This window comes from Phascolarctos cinereus, unplaced genomic scaffold, assembly GCF_003287225.1.
Source record: "Phascolarctos cinereus isolate Bilbo 61053 unplaced genomic scaffold, phaCin_HiC Scaffold_2;HRSCAF=192, whole genome shotgun sequence".
NCBI classification, from domain to species: Eukaryota; Metazoa; Chordata; class Mammalia; order Diprotodontia; family Phascolarctidae; genus Phascolarctos; species Phascolarctos cinereus.
This window is the reverse complement of record NW_027555625.1, coordinates 76,198,461-76,218,295: the sequence shown is the minus strand read 5'-3', so window position 1 is coordinate 76,218,295 and position 19,835 is coordinate 76,198,461. Positions and strand designations below refer to the sequence as shown.

Below are 19,835 nucleotides of genomic sequence, written 5' to 3'. Positions count from 1 at the left end.
ATAACCTGTATCAAATTGATTGCCTTCTCTTTGAGAAGGATAGTAAAGAGAGGGAAAGAATGTGAAACTCAAAATTTGAAAAAAAAAGAATATTAAAATTGTAATTGGTAAAAACAAAATATTAAATAAGATTAAAAAATCACCATCTTTCTGTGCCTCAATATCTTCAGTATCGAAACATTGAGATGATACTATATCCATATTCTTTGCATAGTTACAATGAGAATGATGTGAGATAATGGATATAAAATGATTTGTAATCACAAAGGGATGCATATATATATATATGAACTAATACTCTCTCTATATTTTTCCAGTAGTTCCAGCAAAAAGAAAACAGAGATATAAAATGCTTTGTAGGCATAACTCTTAATATTTTTCAGTAGACCCACAAACAAGATGGAGAGTAGCAACTTTACATCAGTGTCTGAGTTCATCCTCCTTGGTCTCTCCAGTCAGCCTGAATTCCAAGTGCTCCTCTTCCTGCTCTTCCTTAAGGTCTACCTGCTGATCTTGCTGGGGAACCTGCTCATTGTGTTGCTGATATTGAGGGATTCACGCCTCCACACTCCTATGTACTTCTTCCTCACTAATTTATCCAGTATAGAAGTCTGTTTGACATCCTGTGTGTTTCCGCAGATGCTGATACATTTCTTTGCAGAAAGAAAGTCCATCTCCTACTCCTGCTGTGTCATACAGTTCTACATGTTCCTGTCCTTTGGCATTGCAGAGTGCTATATCCTCTCAGTGATGGCCTATGACCGCTATGTTGCCATTCGAGACCCGTTAAGGTACTCAATCACAATGAACTGGGCTATTTGTAGAGGCTGGCTGCTGGGTCTTGGTTGGGTGGCTTTATGGTGTCCACAGTGGATACGGTTGCCACATTCCAGCTGTCCTTCTGCCAGGATAATGTTATCAATCATTTCTTGTGTGAAATGCCTGCTCTACTGCACCTCTCTTGTACTGACACAACCCATGCAGAGTTGGTCATGCAGGTCTTCTGTATCTTTACTCTTTTGTGCCCTATCACATTCATCATCCTTTCCTATGCACACATCATCATTGCTGTCCTGAGAATTTGCTCTGCCCAGGGACGCAGAAAAGCCTTCTCTACTTGTTCTTCTCATCTTCTGGTTGTCACCCTATTTTTTGGGACTGTAATATTTGTTTACATGAAGCCTCAGTCTCTATCTTCTCCAGAATACAATAAGATTGCTTCCATGTTTTACGTGGCTTTCACACCTACCCTCAACCCTCTCATCTATAGCTTGAGGAATAAGGAGGTAAAAATGGCCCTGAGAAAACTTTTGGGGAAACCTGAAGGTCCGTAATTCCACATATGTCATCCATTAGTCTATGTGAGGAAAACTTGAGCCCAAACAGCCTCTTTGTTGTTCTTCCACAAGTTTCTAACATGTCTATTCTTGTGTCTGGAACCTTATCCTCTCATTTTCATTCATTCTTTTCTCTTGTTACTTTGGGAACCATCTGAACTCTTTCCTGGATCCCTCCCTATTTTTCCCATAGCAAAGAAATGAAATAGTCTTCATTTCCCTAAACACCATAGGTTTTAACTCAGACAGCACTTCACTTGTCATGTTGAGAATTATTTCACTATGAATTAGTTTTAAATAATGATTATAATTAGTGGCAGAATCACAGCTAATATTTTGGAAGTTGGGATAATTTGCTTGTTGGTAGAGGATTTGAGTGTGAATACCAAATTCCATGGTTAGAGGTATTTTTTTTTGGGGGGTGGCATGATTGGACATAGAATGGAGCAGGTGATAGAGGAAGAGCTTAGCTTGGGAATTAATGAGAGTGAAAGAATCTATGTGGCAACTTCCCTAACAGCGTTAATTTCAGTTTTTTGAGAGTAAATGCTGCCAGTGACTTCTAATTTTGTCACTCTAGGGCAGTGCCCTGATCACTCTGTTTTAGTCACTACCTTTGTAACTAGAGTTCTGCTTGGTCTTTTGAGCTTCCCAACATATCTGGTTGGATCCTATTCTTGAAAATAAGAAACTTATATAAAAATCAATTATGAAGTCTATACTGATTTTGTTGTTATTGTTTTTCAGGCATTTCAGTCATATCTAACTCTTTCTGACTACATCTGGGGTTTTCTTGTCAAAGAAACTGTAGTGGTTTGCCATTTCCTTCTCCAGTTAGTTTTACAGATGAGGAAACTGAAGCAAGCGGGGTTAAGTGATTTGTCCAGGGTCACACAGATACTAAGTGTTGGAGGTCAGATTTGGACTTTATAAGATGAGTCTTCCTGATTTTAGTCTTGATGTTCTATCCAATATGCCACACAGCTGTTCCATTAAAGTTTTATTTTTGTTGTTGTTTAGTTGTTTTCAGTCATGTCTGACTTTTTGTGGCCCCTTTTGGTGTTTTCTTGACAAAGATACTGGAGTACTTTGCCATTTCCTTCTCCAGCTCATTTACAAATGGTGACACTGAGGCAAACAGCCTTAAGTGACTTGCCCAGGGTTACACAGATAGTAAATATTTAAGACCAGATTTAAACTCAGATGTTCTTCACTCAAGATCTGACATTATCCATTGAGTCACCTAACTGCCATGATCTTCCTACATGTCCCTGAACCCTACTCACATGACCTGGTATGATGGAGTCAAGTTCCCCTGTCAAGAAACAAATATGTTTAACTGAATTTATTATGTCATTCTTAAAGGCTCTGAGATCACTTTCCTAACACCAATTCCAAAGCCCAGAGCAATACTATTGCTCCTCCCAGGGTTCTATTGATATCTCCAAGGAGTAAGGATATCTTCTCTAATACTGTCATTCCTGAGCCTCAGTCCAGTGTGTTCCTTCCAATATCAACAATTTCAGTTAGTATCTCACCAATATCATTTGACAAGTTGATATATCCTCAAAATCATTGACATCTAATCAAAATCAACATTTCAAAGGGAAATTCTGGAGACAGATGGGATGCTCAGTGGGTAGAGTTCTGAACCTGGAGTCAAGAAGACTTGAGTCCAAATCCATCCATAAAAACAACAAAAAGCCAAGTGAAAGGAAGCAATGGTAGAATACTTAGAGATCCTCTAAAGTGGAGGCCAAGACTCGCCATTGTGCATTTCCAGAAGCAGGACCACCAACACTCCATGTGGTTTTATATCAGGAAAAGTACAGTGTCCAAGAACTAAGCCCTCATTAGTTTGCCATTTGTTGTAATTTGGATGTAGAATGTATAAGAGAATAACATGGAGAGAAATAAACCTCATGATTATGAATATGAATGGGATGAACTCATAGATTGTAGGAGTTAGTTGAATTGATAAGAAAGTAAAATCCAACAATATGTTGCTTACAAGAAACAGAAACATAAAAACTCAACATAAAATTTAAATAAGGGATTGGAAAAAAAATCTAGTTGCCTTGCTTGAAAGCAGGATTTTTACCTCATCACTACTCTCTGCTTTTCTGATTGATAGGTGAAGTCATGAAGAGTAAATACTGCATTTAAGAGTGGCCCGCAGCTCAGAATATCTCATTTCTCACTTGGTCACACTACTAAGGGATATCTCTGACTTTCTCTATGATGCCCTGGTGCTGGGTACCTTTCCCATGTCCCTCCTTTTCAGTTTCTTTTTGTGTATTGTCTTCCCCCAATAGATTACGAGGTCCTTGAGAGCAGGGAATATCTTTTTCATATTTGTATCCCCAATGCTTGACATAGTGCCTGGCACAGAGTAGGTGCTTAAAAGTGTTTATTGACTATGGACTCCAGTATTGAAGAATGAAATGAACAGAATTAGAAGAATAATTTATACAGTAGAAAAAATATGTAATGACAACTTGGAAAGTTGTAAGAACTATGATTAATGCTCTGACCATCTAGAGGAATGATGATGAAAGATGTTATCTATTACAGAAAGATTATGGATTATGGTGAGCAAGGAGTATGAATTTTGGGTCCCTAAGATATCAGTATTAAGCAGTTTGCCTAGATCACACGTTGGTAGTTCATAAATGTTCATTCTTTTCTTTTAGCTTTTTAAGGAGACCCAGACTAATTGACTTAATGTGAGTTCCTTGTGGAACATAGGTCCATGTGATAAATTTTGCCTATTGGCCTAGTAGGCTTGAATAATTAACTCTAAATGCATAGCCCTTTTTTGGGAACCTTCCACGTATTTGAGAATTAGCTGACCCTGTTTTCTTACTCTTTGCAGTTTGCCTATTTGTCTTATTGAAGGATGAGTTTGAAATTCCAGTAAGATTGCCCTTGCAGTAAAGTTTGACTCTTTGACTAACAAAAGGAGCCCCTTGGATGGGGGCTTCTAAACAACAGTCCCAGAAACCCCTTCCCATCAGGGTTAGTCCTAGAAAACTGAGGTTAGCTCTATTCAGTTGACTTCTGATAACCCAACCTGCCTATACAAGTGGGTGAGTGAGACCAAAAAGGATGCTATTTCTATCAAAATATCAAATTCCAAAATTAACAGAACTCCAAATAAAGACAAGAAAAGGAAATCAAACCGGTTTGAAAGGAACTACTAAAGAAAGCAAAACTCTTATCCAGATCGATGCATGATGATTTTATCAAACTTTTAAATAATAATTGAAAGGTACACATAAATTATTCTAAAAAATTGAGAAGGGAAGCCCTAACATAATCTTTTAATGAGACAAATACATTCCTAATAACTAAGCCATGGGGGCACAAAGCAAAGTAAGAGAGCTAAAAGTGAATATGTGAATATGAATTCATTTTTAAAAGAAAAATCCTGGCAAAAAGACCAACAATTTGTTCAAAAAGCTATTCACTGTGTTCAAATTTAATTTATATCAAGGAAACAAGGATGCTTTCACAGGAATACATTTAACATAATCATATTGAAATAGCAGATAACCAATATTGCATTATTATATCAACAGATACAGTAAAAGCCTTTGACAAAGTTCATTTGTTTATGCAAAAATCATTCAAAGCATATGCATAGCAAGATCTTTCTTTTGATATGAAAGTATCTCTCTTAATACAAAAGCTAACATTACATGCAGTGGGGGAATTTTAGAGGCTTTCCCAATGAGGAAAGAAACAAAGGAAGCATGCCCTCATTCCCTTTCATTATTTCACATAGTTCTAGAAATGCTAGCACTAGCATAAGAGAAAGTAAAGAAATATAAGCAAAGGAGAGATAAAACTATCTTTCTGCTGAAAATATTATGTTTAATAATCCTACAAGATTGGAACAAAAACCAATTGAAGCAACAGCTTCAGTAGATTTCTAGGATGAAAATAGAATCACAGATCAACAGTGCTTATGTACAGTAACAACAAAAGTCACAAATGGGATAAGCATTTATTAAGTGTCTACTACATGGCAGGGACTATGCTAAGTTCTTTGTAAATATCTCAGTTGATTCTCGTTACAGTCCTGGGGGGAGGTAGAATTATTATCTCCATTTTAGAGTTGAGGAAACTGAGGCAGGAAGAGGTTAAGTGACTTGCTCAGGGTCATACAACTAAAGTCTGAGACTGGATTTGAACTTAGATCTTCTTGATCCTAAGCTCAATGTTTTATTCACTGTGCCACCTAGCTGCCTCTGAATTAATGCAAAAAAAGAGACTTTGAGAACATTAAATGGTTAGGAGGGTTCTGGAGTTCTCATCTTGCTATTGGCATCCTGGCATCTGTCAGTAGCAGCTGGCAGCGGAGTCTACATTAGGAGCTAAGAAAAGACTAGACATAATTTGAGAAGGCAGATTCTTCGCACGACAGGGCATCAGGAAAAAGCTACATCAGAACTAAGGGAATGTCTTGAGAATCTCATTAAGAGAAAGAGCTTCCAACAACCAAAAAATTTTGCCATTTGTATTTTCTAAGCTTGAGACAAGATTTATCTGAGTTCTGTGTATTGGTGGGAGAGTGTGTTCAGACTTTGGGGATAGGTGTTATGAAACAACTCTTCTTACTATACTACCTTAGTAAATATCTCTTCCTAAAGCCTAATTAAGTCTGGCTGGTTAATTTATATCAACTATTAATAGTGAAGGAAGCACCCTAGAATAGGGGCTCATGACGATAACATTAGAAAGACACATACAACCCTTCCCAGGTGCACGTACGACACTGATGGAAAGGTGCAACTTTCATCTGAAAGACTCATCTTGCCAGTGCAAAAGGAGTGGAGCTTATGGGGGCTACAATAAAGAGAAAAGAAAAAAAATTCCAAAAAGAATCACAGAGAGGGAGTATAGCTTAAAAAGTTATATGTTATTTAAATAGCCACTTGTACAAAATATATTTACAATCTCTTTTTATTATTAATCTTTATTGTTCTACTATGTTAAGGATATGCTTGTTTTATTGCATAAATTAAAAACAGAAAAATTAAAAAAAGAAAATGTGTATCCTGAATTTGTAATCTACTTAGAAGGAAAGCAAGGTGTACATAATAAACACTTGCATTTTCATGTACAATCTTCTTTTTCTATTATGATTTGTATAGATATGTCTTATTTATTTCCTGTTTGTTAAATTTAAAATTAAAAAAAAATAAAGGAAAAGCCAAGGGTTCAGTGCCACTCTTTTAAAATTTTATTATGCTTTTGTATTGTGAACTTTGACACATTGACAAAAACGAATATTTCAATATAGAAAGAATAGAAATAGAAAATGGCAACTGAAACCCTTAATTTCTATTAAGCACAATTTGTTTCCTTTTATTCTATATTTATTTCAACACTTTAGAAACAAGCTGGGTCTTGAAAGATAGACAGTTTATAAAGTGAGAGAAGATTGAGAAGGGCTGTCCAGAAGATTGATGAGCAGTAGTCTAAGAAAAGATTCAAAGATGCGAATGATATTGGCATATATGAGGGAGACAATGAGATGCACCTTTCTGGAGCAGATAGACTTCAGAATGGTCATGACAGATAACAAATCCTAGACGTCCCATGGCTCAAAAGGGGAAGAGAAACAATATACAGGTGGATAATCAGACTTAACCCAAATTCATTTTCAAATTCCTTATGGGGAAAGAAATAGTGCTGGGAAGACATAAAGGCAGTTAGCCAGGCTTGACTTCTGGAGATAATGATCCAGGTTATTCCAAGAGGAAGAGGCATTTCATGAGCCTGGTTGAGGGGAGGGGTCAGGAATTGAATGACCCCAAGGATTGTCCGAAGCAGAGTCTTCAAATGCATCCCCCACAGGAAATCCAATTGTACCAGTCATGAAATGCCGAAGACACATTCCCTTAGATACCAATCATTGTTTCCTTAGTCGGGACATATGACTCAGGAGGATAAGGGACAGAGAGAGAGATGGGAAAATTAATCCCTTCTTGCTAAAGAGCAGTTACAGGAATTAGATCCCACAGGCTCCCAAGCAGAGTAAATGTCATTATTCTCCCTTGCATCTCTGGACTTAGTATGTTCAGAGTGCTTAGTGAATTATCACAAGCTGGGGTGATTCATACAAACAACTTACACTACCCTGAATGGTATAGTGGATAAGATACTGGATTTAGAATCAGAAGGAACTGGGTTCAAATCCTATCTCAAATACTTGTAAGCATATTGCCATGGGCAAATCAAGTAGATTCTGTGGGACTCAGCTTTTCACTTGTGAAATGAAGAGGTTATACTTAATGACATCAAAGGTCCCTTCCACCTCTAAATTTGTGATGTTATGATCCCCTAATTCTTTAACAAATCACCCCAGGCCAGGTGAGGAGAGGGTTAATGTTGCTGATACTTTGGTCCCTAATTGTATTTAATTTTCATGATCAAATGCCTGCCCTGATCTGTATCCTGTTATTGGAATCTCAGTTTTTCTCATAGTACAAGCCCACATGTTGGAAGTCTGGGCATGGAATCGATGCACAGCTAGGTAAAAGGATTAATTACTTTCCCCTCTTTTTTCTTCCCCCACAGCCTTCCAATGGATTAACTCATTGCTGTCCAAAGCAGACCAGAGGGACCAATAATATAGATGTTTTTGCTCTCAGATCAACAAGTAGGAGGTATGGATGGGCTATTGTTTAGCAGTGGAATTGATGATTTACTGAGGCAGCATATGAAAATTCACCATTCTTTCTTAATGTGGGGGCTCACACCTACAAGGACCGGGCCATTGGTATTGCTGTTTTCTGGATAGTAGCAATACTAGCATAATTAGAAATGTTCTGAAAATGCAAATGGCTCTTTTCTTTAGAAGGAGAATCCCTTTTAAATGTCTGTGAAGTTCAGTTTTAGAAGGAACTCTGTGATGAATCAATGTATAAAGCAAAGAATTCAAATAATCTTTTTCTGATGTGCATTATTTGTGTGTTCTTGAGTTTCAGACAATTTCTGAACTGGAAGGCACTTAATCTATTCCAGCCAACAGTCACATTCAGAAATCTCTCCACCTGATAGGTGGTAATACCAATAACAATAACTTATTTGTACAGTGCTTGAAAGTTTATGAAGTGAATTATATTCAGTTATCTCATTTAGGTTTTATGACCATCCAGTGATGTAGGAAATAAAGTTATTATCTCTGTACTCTAGATGGAGAAACTGAGGATTAGAATTCAAATGACTCACTCACCAGCACATAGCTAGTAAGTGTCAGAGGCAGAATGAAACCCGTGTCTTCTTAACTCCAAGTCCAGCCCCCTCTTCTGTTCCTCTTGGTCAGATGAGATAGTAGAAAGAGCACTGAATCTGGAGTCAAAAAGATCTATGTATCAATCTTGCCTCAGGGTATAAAGTACTGGCTTACACTGTGTCAAATGCTTAACAAGCCTCATCCTACTTAGCTCAGGGAGTTGGTGTGAGGATCAAATGATAAAAAGTATGAAAAATCTTTGCACACCTTTAAGCACTATAAAAATGACAGTTATTGTTATTAATTGTTAGTATTACTATTATTACTTTGCCACATAACCACTCATCTAGTATCTGTGTATTTCCAGATCTGCAGAACAAAGAGTAGGAGAAGAGGAGTCTGGAAAGATAGGTTGGAGCCAGGTTGCAAAGGGCTGTAATGTAAAAAAAATTTGCATTTTCTTCTGGAGGTCATGGGTCACTGAAATTAGGTGAGAAGAATATCAGTATAGTCAGATCTGTGCATTAAGAAAAAAATTTGATTGCACATATATAAAATATATCATATTGCTTACTTTCTTAGGAATAGGGAAAGGTAGGGAAGGAGGGAGAAAATTTAAAACTCAAATTTTTATTAAAAATAATGTTAAAATTGTCTGTACGTGAAATTAGAAAAATAAAATATTGTTTTAAAAAAAAGAACATACATTTGATAGTTATGTTGAATATGAATTCCAGATGGGAGTCACTGGAGGTAGGAAGTTTAATTATTTGCTATAGTCCACGAAAGATTTGAAAGGACTTGAGCTAGAGTGGTGGCCATGTATGTAAGTAGAAAGCTACAGAAAAACTAGAGCAAGTGAGTTAATTGTTGCATTGTCCTCTTCCCTGGTCAGAACATGGCTAGAATATTGTGTCCAATTCTGAGAATCATGTTTTAAGAATGATATTTACAAAATGGTGTTTATCCAGGTGATATGGCCATCAACATGGTAATGGGACAAAAATTGATTGAAGGAACTGAGGAAGAAAAGATGTGGGAAACATGATAGCTGTTTTTTAAGGATTTATAGAATTGCCTCCTAGAGGAAGAATTATATATTTTTTATGCTTACATGTAGAGTTTGAACTAGGAGCAACATACAAAATTGTGATTTTTGCTTGATATAAGAGACACACTTCCTAAAAAGCATAACTACCCTTAAGTGAAATGAGCTGCCCCGGTAAGTTATGGATTACTCTTGATTAAAGATCTTTACATGCAGCCTGTACATTATAGAGGTGATTTCTCTGAGCTTCCTTCTGATTCAGATTTTATGAAGGAAATTGAGTCTCAGAAATAAGACTGTGGTGCATAACACTTTCCTTCCTCCCTCCTCTCTCCCACCCCTCCACCCCCATTCTGAGTTTTGTACAGTGCATAATATGAGAGGGAGGAAGTATTACATGAAAGGCTTTCTGGGCCTTAGTTTTCTCACCTGTAAAAGAAAAAAGAGGTTGGATTTAATGACCTCTAAGTTTCTTTCCAATTGTAAAATTCAATTAGTCTCCATTTTAATACCACGTGAAAATTTACCACTCATGGCAGTTGAAGGGTTATACAATTTATAACAGAAAAGCAATCGTAGAAACACAAATTGTGAAATGAATGTTAGAGTTGAAATTGCACTTGTAGGTTCTAAGGAGCAGGACTTATTTGAGGTGTTCAAAGTCTATTGCTGATTTTATTTATTAGGGAAGTATAGTTAGTCCTGTGGGAAATAAAATTGTCATATTTGATCTATCATTATTCCCAGTTACTCTGTTCTGTAAATCTCATAATCCAATCTAATAAACATGTATTAAGTGCCTACTATGTGCTAGCAACTTTGATGTTGAAAGGACCTTTCTGCTTTAGTGTATAAGGCTGCTTCAGTCTCCAGTTCCCATACCAACTATTGATCTAGACCCAAACTGTTAAAGTGATTAGGTCTCCTTTTTTCTAGAGATAAGTAAATGGAATCTTCTGGTCAGAAATAGTAAGTGCAAGTCTGGGAGAAGAGAGCAGGCAGCTCAAGGAGATGAAAAACCACTGACTAGGAGGTGAATTTTCATGGGATGGTGAAGGGCAGGGCAGGGAATAAGCATTTCTATATTGGCTCCTACATGTCAGGCATTGTAGTAAGTGCTTTACAAATACTATGTCACTTGATCTTCACAACTCTGGGAGGTAGTTGCTATTATTATCCCCATTTTACAGGTGAGGAAACTGAGTCAAACAGAGGTTAAGTGACTTTCCCAGTGCCACACACTAATTAGTGTCACAGGCTGAATTTTAACTCAGGTCTTCCTGACTCTAGGCTGAATGCTCACTGGCCTACCTAGTTGTAGGTGGGATAGCAGGAATATGTAAAATTAATAAAGTTTTCCTCTTTTTAGAAAAATATTTTGATATCTCCATGTATTTTACATATTTTATTTTCATAATCTGGCATAATTATTACTTGAATATTATTAGATTTCTTTTCTGTTATCCTCTTCTTCCTCTTTCTCCTTCAATAATTTATCTGCTAACTTATAGATATCTTTAATCATAGACCATTAAGTTTTGTTTCGTGCTGATATCCCCAAAGGGCCCCATATGGTCTCAAGATGTAACAAGCCATGCTTTTGACTTCAAATAAGTAGGCTACAAAGCTAATTCTTATGTCTTTCTAGCTGTATAGTAGAAAAAAATTACGCCAATGCTCTGCTCCAACCTCCCCTTCTTATATGTCTTTACTCCTGACTGCAAAGTACTTGGAACTATCAGTTCATTTAATGCACACAGTTTCATTATATGGCCCCAAATAAGTCCCATCTAGGTAAAATTCTTTTTTTCTTTGCCCCTACCCCATGGCATAATACATTTGAGCCTCATTGTGTTTTGTAGCCATAAATAGCCTTGGATTTGGAGAAGAGGAGAGTCTATGCACAGAGCCACTGAGGTTGAAAGGATCAAAATCAGGTAAGGAAACTATACTGATGAGTAAAGTTTTGCCTTCTCTGTTGATGTTTACAGGAGGGCAATCATCCAGAGAGATTCCCACAGATTTATTGTTATAACTGGATTCCAGGGCCAGGAGTTTTTGAGGGTTTTGAAGATTTATTCATATCTGTACTTAAGGAAGATAATTTGAGAAGCAGTATAAAGGGTAGATTCACAGAGGAATGAGACAATAAGAGTCAGGAGATTACTTAAGGGACTTTGGGAATTTTATTTATTTACTTATTTTAGTTTTCAACTAAAATTTGATTTCCAATTTTTATAATTTTTTATAAGATTTTGAGTTCCAATTTTTTTCTTCCATCTTCCCTTTCCTCCTCCCTCCCCAAGACAGAAAGCAATATGACATAGATTATACATGTACAATCACATTAAGTATATTTCTACATTAGTCATGTTGTGAAAAGAATCAGAACAAAAGAAAAAAACATGAAAAAGAAAAAAATGAAAATAATATGCTTTGATCTTCATTCAGACTCCATACTTCTTTCTTTGGATGTGGATAACCTTTTCTATAATGGGTCTTTTGGAAATGTCTTAAATCATTGTATTGCTAGAAGAGCTCAATTCTATCAAAGTGGGTCATCTCACAATGTTGCTGTTGCTGTGTACAATGTTCTTTTGGTTCTTCTCACTTCACTCATCATCAGTTCATGTAACTCTTGCCAGGTTTTTCTGAAATCTTTCTGTTCACATTTCTTATAGCACAATAGTATTTCATTACATTCATATACCCCAACTTATTCAGCCACTCCCCTACTGATGGGCATCCCCTCAATTTCCAATTCTTTTTCACCACAGAAAGAGCTGCTATAAATATTTTTGTACATGCAGGTCCTTTCTCCTTTTTCATGGTCTCTTTGGGATACAGACCAAGTAATGGTATTGCTGGATCAAAAGGTATGCACAGTTTTATAGCCCTTTAAACATAGTTCCAAATTGCTCTCCAGAATGATTGGTTCTGTGCACGATTCCACCAATAATGCATTAGTGTTCCAATTTTCCTACATCTTCTCTAACATTTATCATTTTCCTTTGCTGTCATATTAGCCAATCTGATAGGAGTGGGGTGGTACCTCAGAGTTGTTTGAATTTGCATTTCTCTTATCAGTAGTGATTTAGAGCATTTTTTCAAATGACTATAGATAGCTTTAATTTCTTCATCTGAAAACTTCCTTTTCATAGCCTTTGATAATTTATCAATTGGGGAAAGACTTACATTCTTATAAATTTGACTCAGCTCTCTATATAGTGCAGAAATTAAACCTTTATCAGAGACACTGGCTATAAAAATTGTTTTCCAGCTTTCTGCTTCCCTTCTAATCATTGTTGTATTGTCTTTATGCAAAAACTTTTTAATGCAATGTAATCAAAATTATCCATTTTGCATTTCATAATGTTCTCTGTCTCTTATTTGGTCTTAAATTCTTCCTTTCTCCATAGATCTGACAGGTAAGCTATTCTTTGCTCTCCTAATTTGCATGGCATCACCCTTTATGTGTTCAGCTTAGGAGGGTGATCAGGAGTAGAATTATTGAGCAAACAATTATTCCTGTAGGGATTGTACTTAAGGGAGTCATGAGACTGGGGAAATGGTAGGGAGATTGAGACACACTGAGAAACAGAGATAGAGACAGAGAGACACATACAGAGACAGAGATAGCTAGCTAGCTAGAGAGAGAGAAAGAGAGAGAGAGAGAGAGAGAGAGAGAGAGAGAGAGAGAGAGAGAGAGAGAGAGAGAGTGAGCACAGGTAGTACAAACTTTGAAGAACACCAACATCAAGAGTTTGGATGAATATGAAGAAAACAGTGGTTGGTTGGTTCTCATCCTTTGTTCCCAAGGAGGACCAAAATGACATCACTATATTAGAGTCAAGTCACAGTGTGTCCAGCTGTGGCTCCTCAGACCAATACGAGATCAGAATTCCTTACTACATGTTGGGCACACATAGTTCATGTGAACGTTTGGGGTGGATTCTCTAAATTTGTGCATCTCATGTTTCTTTTGATGAAAAAAAGTAAAGGAGATCATGAATGAGTACTAAGAAAGGTAGGAGGTAAACAATGACAGTGTAATGTTAAGCAAACAAGAGAAAAGAATGTCTACAGAAGAGGGTAATCAACAGTATTAAAAACTGCAGGGGGTAGAGGTCTTTGGATTGAGTGGTAAAGTCATAATTGGTGAGTTTTGAGGGAGTGGAGTGAGCAGAAATCATACAGGAACATGTTGATGAGTGAATAGGGAATCAGAGACATTGTGTAGCCTGCTATTTTGAGAAATTTGATTGTGGAGGGAAGGATTTATGGTGGCTGGACAGGATGGAAAGGTTTAGGGTAGATTTTTTGTTTGTTTTATTTTTAGATTTAGGGAAATCTATGGGTGTATCACCTTGGCATAATGGAGAGGACTGAGCATGCATGTTAGTTGAGGGGATAATTGACAGAGTAATGTAGGAGGGAATAATAATTATTCACATTTATCACTTTAAAGTTTCCAAAATATTATTTTCAAGACAGCCCTGTGAGTTACATAAGGGAGATGGTCCTTGAGAACCAAGTATCTAATCACTGATACAAGGCCAATAATTTGGTTTAAACTAACTTTAAAAATGGGGTCATGACAGATGATCCCATTATAAGTTTCAGATAAGTTCATTAGCACAATGCCCAGCACGTAGTGAGAGCTTAATAAATACTTATTGAGTGGCTGAATTAGAAAGAGAGGAAGTTATAGGACAAATAATTACTCTAGTTAGAAGTAGGAGAAGGATCCATCTCATTAATAAGATCCATGTAGCTGAAGAAGGGTAGGCTGGGAGAAGCCAAATGGGTTTGGGAGTACAGAAGCATGGGCAGAAGAAGCTTCTACAAGCTTAGAGTAAAGACTTTGGTATCCAGGCTGGGTTGAGGAGTATTAGAAAAGAGGCTATGATACTGAATCTTCTTCCCTTTTTCCATCATCTCACCCACTTGAGTCCCCAACTGCAGACCCTGATTTCAGTTAAGTAACAGTCTAGGTCATCTACTATGAATGTGGGGAAAAGTCAAACTTCAGAGTTACAAATGATATTTGAAACCATCAGGTGACTAAGGATGCTGAGAATGAAGAAAAGAAGGGCTAGGAAAAAAATCTTAGGTTACCCTTGAGATAGAAGTTTAGTAGGGTGAACAGAATTCATGTAGACAAGGTTGAGAAGTGAGTGGATCATGAGGAAATAGAAGCATCAGTTATATTTTTCAAGAAAGAGAGATTTGAATTGGAGGAGTGAAATAAGATGGTAGATTTATAGGTTAATAGGCAAAGGAACTTATAACACAAAAAAAGAGAATGGGGAGATTGGAGAATGTTCATAAACACACAGAGAGGAAAAGATTGAAGATTGAATAAATAAGTCCCTGAAGTTATTACAAATAAATAACAATAATTTACATTTATGTAGTACCCTTTTGGGAACTGCTGAGGAAATATCGATATGAGGGATGGACACTTAGTGGTCAAAATAGATAGCACTCAACAATTCCAGCCCTTATCTCATGGATGACATGGTGTCGTCTCTAGACCTTGATTAATAACTAGATATTCTCACCCTAAGGGATTGAGGGTGGGGAGTAGTTATGAGAGAGCAAGTGAGTCAACATGGAGAGCCAGCACACAAAGCCTAGGGAATAGTTGCTATGACTAATAGCTCATGTACTTATGACTCAGAAAGAGGAAGTCATGAGGAGATAATACCAGCTGCTGGAAAAAATGAAGGAAAGACAATGACAATTAAAAAGATGTTGATGATGATGATGATGACAACAACAATAATACAGTTTAAAGGAGAAGGGGAGTGAGAGAGGGAAAAGGAGTGGGAGTAGAGGGAGAGAAGAATTATAAGAGAATACCAGCTGGGAGAGAGAAAGGTTTATAATTACAGTGTTTTGCAGGAGAGAAAATCTTCTCTGGTTATGGGCTTGAGCTGTAGATAGATAATTGTTGATTATGTTTTACAATTGTAAATTTACAATTTACAAAAACAATACAAATGTCTTACAAAGAGAGAACTCAGACTTTTATCTTTCTAGGCAAAGAAGTAAGCAATTTTGATTGGGGGTGGGGATTATAACTAGATGGCTGGCATTAGGAGGCAGGGTCATTATTTCCTATTGCTCAATTTGAAAAGAAAATCACTTTTCCAGTCGAGAGGTGCTGAGGAAGTAGCTAGAAAGGAATAGCCCCACATACCAAAAGGGAAAGAGCTTAGGGAGTGACCGGAAAGAGGTACAGACAATTTTTGCTTTACATTAATTCGTATTACACAAATTCAACTTTACATAATTAATACCAAAAGAAGTCTACATTTGAAAATTTTTTTCTTAACTGTATATTACTGTGCTCTCTGTCTGTCTGTCTGTTTGTGTCTGTCTCTCTCTATCTTTCTCTCTCCCTCACTCTTTCTTTCTTTCTTTCTTTCTCTGTCTCCCCCTCTCTGTCTCTCTCCAAACAAACAAAAGCCCTCCAAGTAAAAGCAGAAGAAAAGAGGCAGGGGGATCACCACCTCTGAAGCCTGATTGGGAGTGTGGCTTGAGACCACAAGGGAGGAGAAGAGACCTTTGCCCTGCTCTGCCCACCTGCCCATGTATACACCCTGATATATGTCTTCTGTCAGTCTGCACTTGAGTATCATATGTCTCTCTCCAACTCCTGTGTTTCACTCATCCTTTCCTGTTTGTGTCTGGTGCCCTGGCTTCTGCACCTGAGGGGCCTTCTTCCTCTCACTTCTGGACTTGTGGCTAGTTCCAGCCCCCGTTTTCCTCCTCCTGCTTTTGATTCTCTGTCCATTTCCCACAGTGTGCTTGAATCCTGTGCTGACCCCCTCCCTCCAGAGATGCATAAATGCTTCCTGCCCCTATCCCTTCCCAATATGGACAAATTTGAATTATGTATAAACTGCTTTCCGTAGAGGTCTGCAGAAAGGTCCATTTGTAAAGGAAAAGCTCTTTGTGGTCCCACCTATACAAAGGTGGTGGCAATTAGCACTGAATGATTAGCCTTCTTACAAGCCCAGTGCCACTCCAGCCTCTGCTCGATTTATATAGATCTTTAAGGCTTATGATCTATTATTTTTATAATTCTATGAGCTAAATAGTACAAGTATCATTTACCACATTTCATACATGAGGAACTGAGTCACAGAGAGATGCCAGGTGACATTTCTGGCTATATAGCTAGTGAGTTTCACAATTCTCCTAATTGTAAGTCCAATGGTCTTTCCTTTATACCACACTGCTTCTCCTTAATGTAATCCTTGATGAAGAGAAAAAGACCAGCCTTGTGGAGGAAGTTTGTTTCATCCTTTAAAACAGGAGTTGTTATTGATATGTTCCAAGGAATAGGAGAGGGAAGTTTGAGGAGTTCTCATTGGATGCCCCTGAACTTAGTGAAGTAAGAGACCAGATCATCTTTGGTGAATATGGAGAAGAGAGGCAGGTTTAGAGGCCAGGATTTATGGAGAGAGAAGAAGAGTCAGGTCTACTTCTTATTAGCTGTGAGACTATTTTAAAGTCATTTAACTTTCTGAGCCTCAATATCCTTAGTATCAAAAAATTGAGATGCTAATATATCAATACCTGCCTGCTTCACATGGTTACAATGAGAATGATGTAAGAAAATGGATATAAATTGTTTTGTTATCATAAAGAGATACATACATATGACCTAATCGTATCTATGCATTATTCCAATAGTCCTAGGTGGAAGAAAAAAGAAATATAAAATGTTTTGTAGCCGTAACTCTTCATATTCTTTCAGTACACCCATAAACAAGATGGAGAGCAGTAACCTCACCTTGGTGACTGAGTTCATCCTCCTGGGCCTCTCCAGCCGGCCTGAGCTCCAGGTGCACCTCTTCCTGCTCTTCCTTATGGTCTACCTGATGATCTTGCTGGGGAATCTGCTCATTATGTTGCTGATACTGAGGAATTCACGCCTCCACACACCTATGTACTTCTTCCTCACTAATTTATCCAGCATAGAAGTCTGTTTCACATCCTGTGTGTTTCCACAGATGCTGGTACACTTCTTGGCAAAGAGAAAGTCCATCTCATACTCTTGCTGTGTTATACAGGTCTACACATTCCTGACTTTTGGCATTGCAGAGTGCTATATCCTCTCAGTGATGGCCTATGACCGCTATGTTGCTATTCGAGACCCCTTAAGGTACTCAGTCACAATGAGCTGGGGGATTTGTGGGATGCTGGCTGCTGGGTCATGGTTGGGTGGCTTCATGTTATCCGCAGTGGATACAGTTGCCACATTCCAGCTCTTGTTCTGCCAGAATAATGTTATCAATCATTTCTTGTGTGAAATGCCTGCCCTACTGCACCTCTCTGGTACTGACACAACCCATGCAGAGTTGGTAATGCATGTGCTCTGCATCTTTACACTTTTGTGCCCTATCACATTCATCATCCTTTCCTATGCACATATCATCATTGCTGTTCTTACAATTCGCTCTGCCCAGGGACGTAGAAAAGCCTTCTCTACTTGCTCTTCTCACCTTCTGGTTGTCACCCTGTTTTTTGGGACTATAATGTCTCTTTACTTAAAGCCTAAATCTCTGTCCTTTCCAGAATATAATAAGATTATTTCAGTATTTTATGTGGTTTTCACACCTGCCCTTAACCCTCTCATCTATAGCCTGAGGAATAAGGAGGTGAAAATGGCCCTGAAAAAACTTTTAGGGAAACCTGAAGGTGTTTAATTCCACATATCTCATCCAAGAGTCTATGTGAGGAAAACTTGGGCCCAAAGAGTCTTTTTCTTTTTCTTCCACAACATTTTTTTTTAAATTAAAAAAATCAAATTTTATTTTTTCCAATTACATTTAAAAACAAATGTTAACATTTGTTTTTAAAACTTTAATTTCAAGTTCTCTCCCTCCATTTTACCCTTTCCTCCTCTTTGAGAAGGCAAGCAATTTGATATAGATTATACATGTGCAGCTATGCAAAATATTTTTCCATGTTAATCATGCTGTAAAAGAAAACAGAGGCTAATAAAACCAATTAAAACAAAGAAAACAAAAAAAGTATGCTTTGGTATGCATTCATTATCAGTTCATTCTCTAGAACTGGATAGCATTTTTTCATCGTAAGTCTTACTGAATTGTCTTGGATCATTGTATTGCCAAGGATAACTAACTCATTCACATTTAAGCATTTTACAGTATTGCTCCTATTATGTCCAATGTTCTCCTGGTTCTGCTAATTTCACTTTGCATCAGTTCATAAAAGTGTTTTTAGGTTTCTCTGAAACCAACCTGCCCATCATTTCTTATAGCCCAATAGTATTCTATCACAATTATAAACCACAACTAGTTTGGCAATTCCCCAATTGATAGGCAATTTATAATTCTTTGCCACCACAAAAAAATAGCTGCTACAAAATAGTTTTGTACCTATAAATCCTTCTCCTTTTTACTTTTTGATCTCTTTGGGATACAGACCTAGTGGTGATATAGCTGTGTCAAAAAGCATGTATCATTTTATAGCCCTTTGGGCATAGATCCAAATTGCTTTCCAGAATGGTTGGAACAGATCACAACTCTACCAACAGAACACTGGTGTCCTGGTTTTTCCTTACACCCTTCAATATTTGTCCTTTTCCTTTTGTGTTGACATATTAGCCAATCTGATAGGTGTAAAGTCGTATCTTAGAATTGTTTCAATTTGCATTTTCTTAATTGGTAGTGACTTAAAACATTTTTCACATGATGAGATAATTTTGATTTTTTTCTTCTGAAAACTGCCTGTTCATATCCTTTGATCATTTATCAATTGGGGAAAGACTTGTATTCTTACAGGTTTGACTCAGGTCTCCATATATTTGATAAATTAGGCCTTTAGCAAAGAGACTTCCTGTAAGTTGCCTCCCCCCCCATTTTTCTGTTTTCCTGTAATCTTGGCTGCATTGGCTACAAAATCATTTTAATTCAATGTAATCAAAATTACCCATTTTTACTTCCCTTAATCCTCTCTATCTCTTGTTATAAATTCCTCCTTTATCCACAGATCTGATAGTAAGGTATTCCATGCTCTTCTAATTTGCTTATGATGTATACTTTATGTCTAAATCACATACCTATTTTTGCCTTATCTTACTATATGGTGTGAGATTTTGGTTTATGCCTACTTTCTGTCAAACTACTTACCAGTTTTTCCATCAATTTTTTGTCAGTTAGTG

The 19,835-nt window shown here is 37.2% G+C and overlaps 1 protein-coding gene across 1 annotated transcript; it reads left to right on the top strand.

The window, feature by feature from the left end:
* The first annotated feature begins 399 nt into the window (after nt 1–399).
* On the top strand, nt 400–18,354 carry LOC110193251 (olfactory receptor 5AR1-like). Its single transcript, XM_020964924.2, has 2 exons — nt 400–791; nt 17,403–18,354. The coding sequence occupies exons 1-2, from the start codon at nt 400–402 to the stop codon at nt 18,352–18,354; spliced, it is 1,344 nt and encodes a 447-aa protein (XP_020820583.2).
* Nucleotides 18,355–19,835: the final 1,481 nt, after the last annotated feature.